Raw genomic sequence first — 15,050 nt, forward strand, 5'->3', positions numbered from 1 at the left:
CTGGCAATGGCAGAGATGGAGGAGGAACAGTCTCAAATACAACCTCCAGGGCTGGCAATGGAGGAGGAACAGCCTTTAATACAACCTCCAGGGCTGGCAACAAGACTGGTTATTAGTATATCCAACTAAGCCCTACAATAATATTTTCTCAAAGATGATGTAATATTAAGTTGCTCCCAGTGAAACAGATTTTTCATTCCAGAAAAAGCTTTAGAAAGAAAATTCTTCTCTAGGGTATTATGAGGAAACATCTTCCACAAAATTAGAGTAAGGAATCTAGCAAGAAATAATAAAAGATGCCTTTTTCCCTTCCCTGTCATCTTCATCTAACAAAGAAATATCCGTACTGGGGGAGCTGCAATGACACTTGAGCCAGATAAATTGCCCCGACCAATAAGAACAGGGCTAGAAGAAGAAGATGAATATTTTAAGTTTTTGTTTCTTCTTTCTAGGAAAATCCCTAGAGGAGGACTGACCTAGGAATGGTACCTCAGCCCATGGAACAGGTATTTTCCCTCAGCTACATTAGGCTGCACTCTCCTCTGAACCTTCCATGGCCAAAGACATTGGCTCTCCCATATCCATTAAGGACACCTGAACAGCTAAAGAGGATGTGGTTAACCCTTGGTCCATATGGGCCAGTGGGACTACAACAGAGGGATATGGGGGAAAAACTGAGTGGTCTGATGAAAAACCAATGACCACATCACAGTCACCCACTAATGGCTGAGGTATTGACTGAGCTTGTAGTGTTGGCAAGGGCTCATATTTAGAGTTCCTTTTCCTGGGCATTGACAGAATAGAAACTGAGATACCATTGATTTGTTCCATCCTACCTCTAAGAATGAAGCCTGAATGGTAAGTAATGCTTGGCGGAGTCAATAAAAATGGTATATGCTTTTACAAAGTGTAAAAAAGCACCTAAAACACTGACACTCCCCATAAAATATACAAGTCCCAATAAAGCACTCAAAAAGTTACACAAACAGCACACTTTCCTTAGAAATAGTGTGTGTGTGTGTGTGTGTGTGTGTGTGTGTGTGTGTATATATATATATATATATATATATATGTATATATATATATATATATATATATATATATATATATATATATATATATATATATATATATATATATATATGTGTATATATGTGTGTATATATATATATATATATATATATATATATGTGTATGGGTTCCTATCTAATGGCCGAATTAACAGAATGCTGAATTACACATTCCCCAGGCGAGTTTGCCAAACTTACACATTGCCGATCGGTTAAACTGCCAAATAACACTACGCCTAATAGAACATGAACTCTACCTGAACATATCCCATAGCGTACCTCGTACAACGTTAATCATGGTGGACTTCACAAGCAAAGCACCGGAAACTTAAGGACTTAAGGTAAGCTTAAACACACTAGTACACACCATAAAAATGTTTTTGCAGGGGGCCTGTGCCCCCCACACCCCCCCCTACTTAAATATACCAACTCCAAGACCGCACTACAGTGGGGAAACACGTAAATTCACTTTCCCCACTGTAGTGTGTTTTTGCCTAGTGTTATTTGGCAGTTTAACCGATTGGTAATGTGTAAGTTCGGCAAACTTGTCTCGGGAATGTGTAATTCTACATTCTGTTAATTCGGCCATTAGATAGGAACCTATAAATATACATATATATATATATATATATATATATATATATATATATATATATATATATATATATATATATAAATAAGCCCTGAGCAGACACAGCCAGACAACTGCTAATTGCCATTTTCAATAATATATTCTTAAAGAGACCCAGCATAATTAAATATAAAATAGAAAAACTAAGGAAGGACATTTCCAAAGGGAACTTATCCTCCCAGCAGTGGAAGAAAGAAGCTAGGATTTGACCCTCTCAGACTAAGGAGTGGGGCTCTTCAGGGCATCGATAAAGTGCTGAGTTTTTGGAACCCAGGCTTCAGTTTCTCCTTTCCAGCTGAAGCTTACAGCTGCCTGGGTGCATGTGTGGGAAGAGCCAAAGGCGCTGGAAGACTGGCCAACTGCTATAACCTTGGTAAGATATAACTCAAATAGCTATATGCTACTGCAGCAGTGGCTTGCGATGAGCATATCTCCTTCTGAAATTTTCTAATTAATTAAACAGCACTTAGCAGAGGCCAAAGAACTTGACGACAAGGTCCTCATATCCTCTGCCAAGCATTTAAACCATAGCCCCAAAATGTGCTCCCAATATTTTTAAATGCAGCACATAATACACCCGTCCTTATTAAAGGCACAATTCATTTAGCTTTCCTTTCTGGTAAGATTTAAAGTAAACTAAAATCAAAAAAGTTAAAAACAGCCCAGCTTTTACCAACATAATATACAACATGTCACCTAAATAATTTTAAATACATTATTCCATTGACTACTTACTTATTTTGGGTTTCTCCAGATTTTAAGAAGATCTTCTCTACCTCAATTCCAGGTTCAAAAAAATAGTTTCTAGGCAACCAGGAGTAAACTGTCTTTAGGATAGGTAAGGTGCCCCATGTAGACTGATCCTCCCATTTCAGCTTCATCCTCAGGAGATTGCCAATGTCAACATCAGAAACCAACAGGAAGGAATATGTCTTGTTAGAGACAATCTTCTCTTTGCTTAGAAAACACAAATATAGAAAGAGTTATCAATATTCCACTATAAAAGATTAAAACAAAACATAGTTCATGCCAGAAAGATACGTTTGTTGCTATATGCATATGGGATTACATCCTGCTGTCAGTTTCTCTGCTCACTCTACCTACCTTCCATCATTGACATGTTCTTCTGAAAGCCTCCACTGAGTTAGTCAACACCACTATCTGTGGCAGTCAGTTTCACATATTCACCACCCTATCAGTAAAACAGAACTTGTTAAGTCCACTTTAAACACTATTTCTGCATTAGTAACTAATACCCCCTTCTGCCCTTATTGCATCCAACCTCCAACATGCTCCTTTTATGATTTTTGCATCCAGTTCATGTCTCCCCTAGTCACAAGCTGTAAACTGCCCCAGCTCCTGTAACCTTATTCACAATCTATCCCATCCCCACTCCATTCTTTTAACTGCTCAATTTGCCTTCCTTTGGACTTGAGTGTTGCTATGTCCATTTCTTTTTGAGGTTTCAAAACCTGGATATAATACTCTAGCTGAAGTCTGACCTAAGTCCAGCACAGCAGTAGAATGAGTTCCTGTCACTGACCTCGGTCCGCTAGGGATGCATTTGACCATCCTGTTTGATCTGGCAGCAGCTGTGTTGCTCTACAGAAGATGGTCCAGTGATGCAGTTACCACAACCCCATGTCTTTCATCTGGTCAGTCTGGCTGAGTTGCACCCCCCAGATCATTCTTCTTCATTAGATTATTATACTGTAAGTGCAGTATGTTGTTTACATTACATTTTAACTGCTGTCTTTCTTGTTCACTGAGCCAGTTTTTCTCCAGATTCCATTGCAGGCCACTGCATCACCCCTGCAACTATTTTGGAGTCAGTCACAGACATAGTTTATCCTGTTCTCAAACACTGAGGTGCAACACTGCTCCCCCTCATCTCTCCTGACATGGTCCCCTCCTAGCACCACTATTTACGTCTTTCCCTTGTGCCACAATTTACCCATTGAACTAGTCTTGTCCTCACTTCCTAAACCTTTTAACCCTTTATTTTTCTTAGTAGCCCATTGTGTGGACTGTGTCAAATGCTTTCCTGAAATTCAAACAGCCTGTTTTTACTAAAACACCCTTAACCAATTTCATCTCAACCCAGGCAGCTGTACCAGTCTTTCAGTCCTGTTATATATCTTCACTACACAGAGATTTACTAAAAATCTCTATGTTGGGTTTTGCTGGTGCCATGTCCAAATGTTTAGCCTTGTTCTCCATCAGTTTTTACTCCATGCACCTTTCCTAGCCCAGTATTCTGCCTTATGCTCCTCTGTGAGACACAAAGTTACTTAGTATCATGGCTCGGCTCCCATCCTCTGTTAGATCCCTCCCTCAGTAATCTGTTAAACTACTCCCGCTTTTCTCCTTCAGCACCCTGCTACACACATAAAATACTTTTGTTTACCATCTTATCCATATTGTCAGTTCATTTTCCATCTTCGCTTTTGCTGCTCTAATCTCTCTTATTACCTTACTTCTTCGCCTCTACATCCCATTGCCTTTTGCCCTCCACTACTTCTGTCCATAGTCTACTTGTGTTCTCCATCCCCTTTACTCCCACTTTAACAGCTCTTTTTACCCAGAAGGGCCTCTTCTTTTTCCCTTTGTTCCTCCTCCTCTCCTCCAATGCCCCCCTTTTTATTACCCCTACTCCTTTCTGACAGCTGACTCTGTCCTGGGTTTTCTGCCCTTGCCATAGATTTCGCCATACTCTCGCCTAGCAAGTGACACATTTGAATCTTGTTATTTGGTCTGTTATTAGCCACACCACAGTGTAGTCATTATTCACTGGTGGTATCTTAACATCCTAACCCCATGCACCATCCTCATTGCTCAATATCGTATCAAGGATCCTATGTCATTCCTTGCATGTTCCTAGGAAACTATGAGAAACATTTTCTATCCACATCCTCTAGCAATTATATTTTGCTTAATACTCTGCTTTATTGTCTTTGAGGTACACTCAGGCCATAGTAATCATTATGTTTGCCTTCTCTTTCCACAACTTTTTTTTTTAAATCATGTTGGCTCATCATCTGTCTTCTTCAATCTGTCAGGTAGCTCGTCTATAGCTGCTTCTCCATCAGGACTCATGGCGTCAGCTTGTTTTTCCTGACATTTTTTTCTTTGTTTCTCATCACTCCCCACCCCAATTCACACTTAATCCATTTCCATATCACACCTTTCTTTTCTTGACCTGCCTACTCTGCCCTTCATGAAAACCTTGCTCTTAGGTATTGACAAACGACATCAACTCCTTTCTCGGGTCCCTGTTTCCATAATACCTACCATATATCATCTCCCTTCACCAACAGGAGCAAAAGATGATCTCAGATATTCATGCCAAGAATCCTGGCACTATCTAGCACTACTCTCCAAATTCCTCCTTCTTCACTTCAATTCAGTCATCACAGCAAAGCATGTACCATTGTCCATCCTACAATTGGCCACTCTATTTCTAGATTCACTCTTCCATGGTTTTGCTAGTTGCTGGCAAAGGTAGCACACTTCTGAGAAATGATAGTCATTTCACATAGCAAAACTCTTTTGAAAATGAAAACCGTACTTAGTACCTAAACTCTAAAGCAGCAATATTTACAAGCTGGATAGACTTAGGTTAAAAAAAAAAACATGGTGACCATCTAACATTCTTTATACTTACATATTAACTATTAGATTCTCAGCATCTCCTTCTGTTCCATATAGGGATACCAATAGAGAAGGCATCTTTATGTCATCTTTGTCATCCTTATGAAATGTAATCTTCATCTGGTAGTGATAAACTGAAAGAAAAATGTTTGAGAGTCTCATCTCTGGAACCACACGCCATCTTATCCTTAACCCTTTATTGAATCTGCCCTTCTGCTAGCAGTTACTCTCATATCAACACAGACCTTACTTTCTGTTCAGCTGACAGGTGCCGTTTGGGTAAAAGACCGTTTCTTGCTTTAGGCATGTTGCCATTGCTCCTCATCACTATAGCAACAAGTCAGCCCCCTCTCTCTTCCCTTTCATCTCCAGTCTTCCCAGGTTAGGACTCCCATATTTCTTATGGAATAGGCAGCTCCTAAGTCACAGTATATAGTGAAGCTTTGTAATTCATCAAAACATTATTTAAGCACTACCCTAACTATACCTGGATGTTTACTGATATACCATTTAAGAACCTGGAAAAAAGTCTACAAAGTAAGTAATTATACTGATGTTTGTGACAATGGTGTACATAAAACAATGACACTATATTCATGCTTTTTGCAATTAAGAATTCCCCAATGGGGAAAACCTGTATTGCTGAAAAACAACCACAGGTTTCAGCAATACAGGTTTTCCCCACATGGCCTTCCTGAAAACACTAGAGGGGATAAATGTATCACCAAACACCATCATACTAGGTGACTTCAATTACCCTAATATAGACTGGGAACACTACTCAAGCCCGAACACCCTAGCCCAAAAGTTCCTGGAAAACTCAAATGCCATGGAACAACTAGTCACCATCCCCACAAGAGGAGAAAACATACTTGATCTCATCATCACGAACATGGGAGCACAATGTTCAACACCGGAAGTATACCCCTCACTGGTGAGATCAGATCAAACTAATCTCGCTGGAGGTCCTCATCCCACCCCACCTGAAATAAAAAGACCACAGTAAAGAACTTCACACTTCTAAAGACTAGTGTGGTCTCCTTCGCCCCCGAGCCGGCAGAAAACAGTACTCAAGCAGCCTGAATCACTACAAATGCCTTCTACCAGCACCTGCAGGACTGCATGGATAAGGCAATCCCAAGCAAAACAAAGACTCTTTAGTCTGGTGGACCCGATCACTATAAGTAAAAACTAAGAGCTCTCATAAAATCATCCAAAGCAAATTTTGAGAGAAAATAGCTAAAGACTCAAAAGACAATCATAAGGCCTTCTTTTAGTATGTTAGAAACCTGGGAGGAAACTCCCAGATATGCTCAGAACTAGTTCAAAATGATGTGAAGATTACTGATCCTACAGACATTGCCAACATACTGGCTGACAGGTTCAGTGCAAACTTCTCCCCCCCAAAGGAGATATCTAATCCAAGCGATTGCAGCCCCAAACATCTCCAACGCCCAAGTGAGAACTGCTCTCCCAAAGCAAAAACACAGCATCCATGGGACCTGATGGTGTCCCCTGTGTGCTCCATGAACTCATTAAACCCACAGCTAGGACAGCTGTTTAATCATAGTCTTACCTCTGGATACTGCAACTGTGGTCCCACTTCACAAAGGCGGTGCCTCCACCGACTGGAAATTACCGACCCATTAGCTTGACAAGCCTTATCTGCAAAGCCATGGAGTCATAATGGACCTCATAAATAAAGACATAGGGAATTTGCAGACTTTGGATCCATCCCAGTTTGGCTTTGTCAAAGGCAGATCATGCCTTCTAAACTTGGTTGGCTTTTTGAAACAGTCACCAAAGCCATTGATGAGGAAAGGCAGTCCATACAGCCTTGACAATACCCCACTCGGGTATCATTGAAAAACTCATCAGCTTAAATGTTAACCCATACATCACAAGATGGGTTGCAAACTGGCTGAGTGACAGAACCCACAGGGTCAGAGTTGCTGGCGCCATGTCAGACTCAAAGCCTGTCAGAAGTGGTGTACCACAGGGCTCAGTCCTGGGCCCACTCTTGTTTGGCATCTACTTTTCAGTACAAGCAAACACAGGAGGGTTATGGCTGACAAAGTTTGCAGATGACTGCAAACTGGGTGCCATAGTAGAAAACACATCTGACACAGATATCCTTCAGAAGGGTCTCAGAAGCGGATAACTGGTGCCAGAGCCATGGCCTAAAGTTAAATGCCAAAAATAGTAGTCATACCCTTTCGAAAAACAAGGTTACCTAGCTACCAAATAGGTGGCAATCCACTGAGCACAGAAGAAGTTATCAGGGACCTGGGGACCCAGGTTGATAGTAGTCTGTCATTCACACCCATGTAGCTAAAGTAGTTAGGAAGACCTTCTACATTGCCCACCTTATCATGAAGGGATTCTCATCTAGATCAAGGGAGTCATAGTCTCCCTATACTCATCACTCATCAGACCAATGATTGAGTACAATGCCGCAGCAGCTGGAGAGGCCACAAAGTTCCTCACCAAAAGGATAAAGGGTCTCAAACATCTGTCTCAGAGGTGACCTTTGCCTAACATACAAGGCCATGTCTAACACAGATTTGCTGAATATCCTTCACCTCAAAAATTCTAGATCTGTCAGAGTCACAAGGGTGGAGACTTAAAACTCACGGCTATTAATAGGGCGTGCTGGAGGGATAGATTCATCACCCAAAGACTCCTATGCTGTGGAATAAAATGGCCTTGTTCAAGATAAATCTTGACCAATGGATGGGAGATCGCAGATATACCCCAGGGATTACCTCAGTGTCACTGCTCAACAGAGGCACAGCAAAATAATGGGTATAGTTCCCCATACTAAAGGGGTGGCGTAAGCCACAAAACTATGGGCTAGGCTTGTAAATACCCTCGGGCAGATAGCCTAGTATGAACCTATGAACCTATGAAGACAAATCCAAGGAACAAAATATAATCTACTGAGGCAAGTTATAATCCACTGAGACAAGTTTTAATTCCTAAAAAACAAGTTGTGTAAGCGCTTTTGTCTTGCTTCTATGAGCAAGACTTCATCAGACAAACAGAACTAATGTAAAAATGCAGCTATTTAAAGTGTAGCTGTTTGAAATGGCACATGCTAAACATCAATTAGCTTCTAAAAGCAAAAAACATTTTAATATAAATAAAAATACTAAATAAATAAGCTTGAATAAATAAGAAAGCATGAATAAAACTGACCAAGAATAAACATGCACACTGAGGGTGACCTGATTTTAAGACAATTATATAAAAAAGTACAGTTGTGTACACTTACCATAAATGCAGATGTTCGAGTGTATTCACTGTTGCAGTCATTACATTTGGGTAATCTGCCTGCAGGTTGCCCCCAGTCGGCCGGATTAACAAAGTCTTGGGTCCTGCATCGGTTGCTGTCCCTTCTTCCATGACGTCAGGTCGTCGGGGGTATAAAACATGCAGACGATGCCATTACATCAGTTTTTATGGCCCCAGATGTCAGGTGCCCCCCTAATGGGGAGCAATTAAACATAAAAACACAAAGATATACCTCCAACAAAAAAGCAAATACACCAAAAAGGCTTTTAAGCATACTAAAGGAAAGTAGAGGTATAGCCAAAAGATGTTAGGGGGCAGGAGGGAGGGTAACCAGGACTGCAACAGTGAATACACTCGAACATCTACATTTATGGTAAGTGTACACAACTGTACTGTGTTCTACGTGTTTTACTGTTGCAGTCATCACACCTGGGTTGATTCCCAAAGCTGAAGAAAAGGGTGGAGGCAGTCAAGAAGACTGGGGACTGGCTAGTATGCCCGGCAAAACTGCAGTGGCAAAGCCTGCTCTGGATTTAGAGAAGATATGCAGGTGGTAATGCTTAGTGAAGGTATGAATAGAAGTCCATGTTGCAGCCTCCAGGATGGCCCTGGTGGGGACCCCTCTGAGAAAAGCTGCAGAGGCGGAGGCTGCCCTGGTGGAATGCATCCTAACCCCGTTTGGGGGTAGTTTCCCATGCTGTTTGTAGCAAAAATGGATGCGGTGTGCTATCCATTTGGAGATTGTTTGTTTGGATATGGCCTTGCCCTCTGCCCCTGCTGTGAAGCTGAATAGCAATTGGTCAGTTTTTCTAAAAGATTTAGTCCTATCCAGATACAATCTGAACTGTCTGTGCACATCTAGAGAGTGCAGAATCCTTTCCCCCTTGTTTTGTGGGTTAGGGAAAAAGGTGGGCAAATGAATGGATTGGTTGAGAGCCACATTGGACACCCCTTTAGACATGAAGGATGGATTAGTCCTGAGGGACACCCTGTCAGCATGGAAAATGATGAAGGGCTCTACAGCCATGAGTGCTTGTAGCTCTGAAACTCTTCTAGCTGAAGTGATGGCCAGAAGCAAGGCTGTTTTCTAAGAGAGAAATTTTAACTCTGCTGAAGCTGCAGGCTCAGAGGGGGTAGGGTGAGCTTCTCCAACACAAAGTTAAGGTCCCAAGCTGGTGTAGGAGCTCTTCTGGGTGGCCTTAAGTTGTTAGCCCCTCTTAGGAACTGTTTGATGAGAGGGTGTGAGAAGAGAGGTGGCTCTGTGCTGTAATGAGCAGAGATGGCAGAGGCATGAATTTTAACAGAAGAGAAGGATAGACCCCTGTGTAGTAGGTAATCCAAAATGAGAAGTAGGGAGGGCTGTGCTGTTTCAGCTCCCTTACCCTGGATCCAGGTGCAAAACCTTTTCCACTTGTCAGCATAGGATTTTCTAGTGCTGGGGCGTCTGGCCTCATGTATAACATCCAGGACTTGTTTGCTTAGGCTGGCAGCTGGAGGAGTGGTCAGGGAATAAGCCATGCTGCCAGGTTCAGGGTCTGCAATTGTGGATTCATGAATTCTCCATTCTTCTGGATCAGGGGTGTTGGGATCTGAGGTAGGTACCATGGTGGCAGGGGTGACAAGCTGCGCAGCAGTGGGTATGAGTGCTGGTGTGGCCAGTCTGGGGCAATCAATATTGCCCTTGTTTTTTTCCTCCCTTATTTTGAGCAGTACCCTTGAAATGAGAGGTAGAGGGAGAAATGCATAGACCGAGAGGTTTACCGACTGGAAGGACAGAGCATCCACTTTCCAAGCTTTGCTGTGCAGTTCAATGGTGCAGAATTTGCTGAGCTGATGATTGGAGTGGGAGGCAAAGAGGTCTACCTTCGGGGTGCCCCATTTCTGGGTTACAAGGCTGAGGGTTCTTTGGTCTAGCTGCCACTTGTGTGGGTCTAGCAGGTTTCTGCTTAAGCTGTCTGCCAGAGAGTTTAGGGAGCCTGGCAGGAATTGTGCTAGCAGGTGTATTTGCATGGCTGAAGGCGTGTGTCAAAGGGTCATGGCGAGCCTGCAGAGAGGATAAGAGTGAGTCCCTCCTTGCTTGTTGATATACCACATCACTGTGGTGTTGTCTGTTTTGATCACTAGAGGCCCCAGGGAGAGTAGGGGTCTGAAAGCTGTCAGGGTGTGCTGAACAGCTAGCATCTCTTTTTGGCTGATGTACAGATGTATTTGATTTGGGCTCCAATGGCCTTGAATGCACCTGCCGTCCAAGTGTGCACCCCAGGCATAGTCTTATACATCTGTGGTGAGGGTCTGGGCAGCGTAGGTTTATGAGACGGGAAGTCCCTTGTCGTGGTTGCATGCTGCTGCCCACCAAAGAAAATCTTTCCTTAAACAGGGTATCATAGGTATGATAGTTTCCGGGTCTTGGGAGTGTTGACACCAAAGGCGTTTTAGGTACCATTGTAGTTCCTTCATATGCAGTCTGGCATATGGAATGAGTAGAATGCAGGATGACATGAATCCTAGTGCTTGCAGGATTTTCCTTGCAGATAACTGGGGTCTGATGGCTAGTTGAGAGAAGTAGCCTGTCAGGTAGGGTTGTTTTTCTGGAGTAAGGAATGCCATCTGGGATGACGTGTCCTGGCTTGCTCCCAGGAATACAATTTTTCTTGTGTGGGGACTAGTTTTGATTGCTTTTCATTGATAGTATACCCCAGAGAGGTCAGTAGGTCCTTTACAAAGCTCAGGTACTGTAACAGCTTTTCCTGACCATCTGCCTCAATCAGGCAATCGTCTAAGTAGGGGAAATTTGAATATTTCTTTGTCTGCAAAAAGCAATGGCTAGAGCCAGGCATTTTTGTGAAAACTCTGGGAGCACTGGATAAGCCAAAGGGAAGTGCTGAGAACTGAAAGTGCATAGATCCTGCCATGAAACGTAGATACTTCCATCAAGATTCCCTGATTTGGATGTGTAGATAGGCCTCTTTTAGGTCTAGGGTGGCTAACCAAGCATCCTTGGAAAGCATAGGAAGAAGCTGCTAGAGGGTGAGTATTTTGAATTTTGGTATCCGCATAAAGGTGTTTAGAATGGATAGATTTAGGATTGGGTGCCAGGTGCCCTCTTTTCTGGGTACCAGGAAGAGTCTGGAATAGAAACCTTGGCCTATCTGGGCTGCAGCGACATGCTGTATTGCCCTCATGGAGAGGGGGGAACGGACTTGCTTTTTGGCCTCTGCCCACTGGTTTGGAAGAAGATCTGGGAACCCTTTTGGGGTTGGCAGTGTGTGGAAATAAAATCTGTATCTCTCGGACACTATGTTGAGGACCCATCAGTCATTGCTAATAGAGGCCCAGTTGTTTGGATGGAAGGAGAGCTTTCCTCCTAGGGGCACAAGCATTTGGGGAGAGGAACGGGGTGGAGGTGTAAAGTCATTGTGAGTTCTTACCATAAGGGGGTGGCTTAGCACTCCCTGTTTTTGAAGAGAGTAACTCCATTGCTTAGATCTCTGCATTCCCTGGGACTGCAGTCTGGGGGGGTCTGCTTCCTCTGGGTGTTGACTGAGCTGGCCTGGAGGGGGCTGGAAAGGACCAGTGCTTGAAGGGACAATACCTACTGAACCTCAGAGGCTGGACCTGTAAAAAGTCATTAACTGTCTGTATAGATTTAGCTTTTTCTTCCATCTTTTTTAAAACCTCTTCTGCCTTGGTGCCAAACAAATTGTCTTTGTTCAATGGTGCGTCCAATAATTTTGATTTGACAAGGTCTGGCAAGATCTGTTCCTTAAGCCAAGCATGCCTTCTAAGGACAGAGCTAGTGACTGCAGCCCTGCAAGATGCTTCTAGGGCATCAAAGCCACATTGCAAAGTGTGCTTAGTAACTTTGCTTGCAGAATGCATAAGCTCTTGTAATTCTTTATTTTCTGCACCAGCAGGAAAGGAAGATATTTTTTGTTTGAGGAGTTCCATGGTATGCTGCTGATATTTCAGCAAGTGGAACTGACAATTTAGTGCTCTAATGGCAAGAGTGTATAGTTTTTTACCCCACCTGTCTAAAGCTCCGGAATCCCTGTCTGAGGGGATGGGATTCTTAGCTGAGGTTGCTTTAATTCCTTTAGATCCTTGGGTGATGACCTCTGGGTCACCAATAGGATTTTTGAAAAGGAATGTGTGAGAGTCAGGGACTCTATAGTACCGGTCGGGTTTCCTGGGAGCAGGAGGAAGGGTGTCAGGAGTCAAACTGGATTCCATAAAAACATCATCCACAATATCCAGGACAGGAGGAATGGCTAAAGGTCTGTGCTGTGGTAAGTCTAAGAATTCCCTGAGTCTCTTTTTTGACTGAGGACAGTCCTGACATTCCCATTTGAAATGCTCCCTTAAAGTATGTAGGGTTTCACCAAATGAAAAAAACCTCAGGAGTAGAGGCAGAAGGAATGGATTCCTCTGCATCAGAGTCCTCATAAGCAGAGAGGGTTGCATGTCTTCATATTCGGAAACTTCAGAGTCAGACTCCTGTTCAGGTAAAACTACTGGGGACAAGTCTCTTTCTCTTTTGAAAGGGGTAGCCTGGCTTCCCCTAATAAACATAATAAGGTCTTCCGCCATTTTAAGCATTTGAGATTGAGGCATGGAAGCAGGTGCCTGAGCTTGGGTTGTCGTTTTTTAGGCATAGTTCATACCCTGGGCCTTAGAAACTCAGTAGTTTTAAAAAGAACTGAAGACGCGAAAGAAGTAGTCGGTTTGTGTCGAGTATCGGTAGTGCAAAGAACTTTCTCGGAAGCCGGTGCCTGCTCAGCGGCTCCGGACCCTTCCAAGGTAGAGACATCCACAGGATCCTTAGTTGAAGAAGAGTCTCGTGGCATACCAGACTCTGAATGGGTCTCGGTAGCGGCCTGCAAATCCACAGAAGCGGGCATCAGAGGCTGCGAAGCGCATCACTGAGGACTGGAGAACTGACAACTAGCTTAATTGAAGCATCATCAGCAGTTTTGGACCTGTGCGGTCTGTCTCTGACTTTATCCTTATTTTTTTTTGGAAGATCTGTGGTCAGATGGCATACCAAAGCCATATCGGAATACGTGGACTGAGAGCGAAAATATTTAGCTGTAATAAGGGCCCAACGACGTATAGTTCTGGTGTTGAACAAAGCACAAAAGTGACAGCGAGGTACGTTGTGGTCTGTGCCTAAACAGTTGATGCAGTAAGAATGGAAGTCTCAGTGTGGTATTTGCTTTCCACAGGCAAGACAATTGTTAACATTTTCTGATATCAGTTAGAGCAATAAAAAAGGATCCTCAATGGGATACTTAGCTTTAGAAGAGTTCAACTTCAATTCGGAAACAAAAACACAGGTAGCGGCCGACCAGCACTTGTGCAAACTGCTTCTACTTCTGGCTCCTCGGCAAGAAAGACTGATGTAATGTCGTCGGCTGCCTGATACCACTGACGACCTGACGTCAGTCCTGGAGTGACAGCAACCGACACAGAAATACTAAGCCTCTGGAAGTAGGGCCGACTGAGGGCTAGGATGGCATTTGGGAATTTGTGTGTATAGTGACCTAACTTTTAACCAACATGTGCCCAGAGTCATAAGAAAGTCTTTCTATATTGCACAACTTATAAACAAATTGATTGCGACTAAATCTAGAGATGTTATTGTCCCCCCCTCTACAAAGCCCTCATTAGGTCAATCATTTTGTATAATGCCCACTTTGGTATGCATCTGTCCAGACCCATGCAACAATTGGAATACCCACAGAGATACCTTACTAAAAGGATACAAGTCCTAAACAGTAGGTCTTGCATGGACTACCGTAAAGATTTATCACTATGCTCAGTATCCTACAGACTGCTTAGAGGTGACGTTTCTAGCATACAGGGCATCCTCTGACCTAAATTAGATGGACCTACTGAGCATCAGCAAGTCAAATGGCATCAGAAATACTCAGTCCAGGTATCTAAACTGAATGTTGTGGAGAGATGGAAATATATCACAGAGGCTGCCACAGTTCCAAAATAGACAATCCATTCAAGAAAAACAAACCTCATCCCAGTCCATACTCAAATTCAATTTGGATCTAAGGATGGGTAACAGAAAATGTACCCCAGGATTACCCCTTATGCCACTAATGGATAGAGGCAGTTCCTAAATGCTGCATCCCTTACATGGGTCCCCTCAAATTATCTATGGTATGATCACAGTTATTTTCACTAGGGCTAATATACAATTATCAACCATGGGATAGGCAAGACCAATCAGGAAATGTTAATTCAAGCACCAAAATGGAAACTAGCTAAGCTTAAAATGCCCTCCAAGTGAACCTATGTTGTGGTAGTAAATAGTTTTAAAAATTGCCCTTTTTAGATCACTAAGTGCCCCTGTCACCCCCCCCCCCCCGTCCCCCAGTCTTCAACAGCTTCCG

The 15,050-nt window shown here is 43.0% G+C and overlaps 1 protein-coding gene across 2 annotated transcripts in view; it reads right to left on the reverse strand.

Moving 5' to 3' along the window:
• LOC122817654 (lipoprotein lipase-like) overlaps positions 1 to 15,050 on the reverse strand; it is a 201,966-nt gene that overhangs the window by 32,542 nt on the left and 154,374 nt on the right. For both annotated transcript variants that reach the window (XM_044090717.1, XM_044090716.1), the window contains exons 7-8: positions 5,366 to 5,486; positions 2,437 to 2,658 (exon numbers count right to left, since the gene is read on the reverse strand). In XM_044090717.1, the coding sequence (XP_043946652.1) occupies positions 2,437 to 2,658; positions 5,366 to 5,486 (343 nt within the window). The remainder of the gene's footprint in view (positions 1 to 2,436; positions 2,659 to 5,365; positions 5,487 to 15,050) is intronic.

The sequence above is a fragment of the Protopterus annectens genome, chromosome 13.part0 (assembly GCF_019279795.1).
Source record: "Protopterus annectens isolate FY-2018-M chromosome 13.part0, PAN1.0, whole genome shotgun sequence".
NCBI classification, from domain to species: Eukaryota; Metazoa; Chordata; order Ceratodontiformes; family Protopteridae; genus Protopterus; species Protopterus annectens.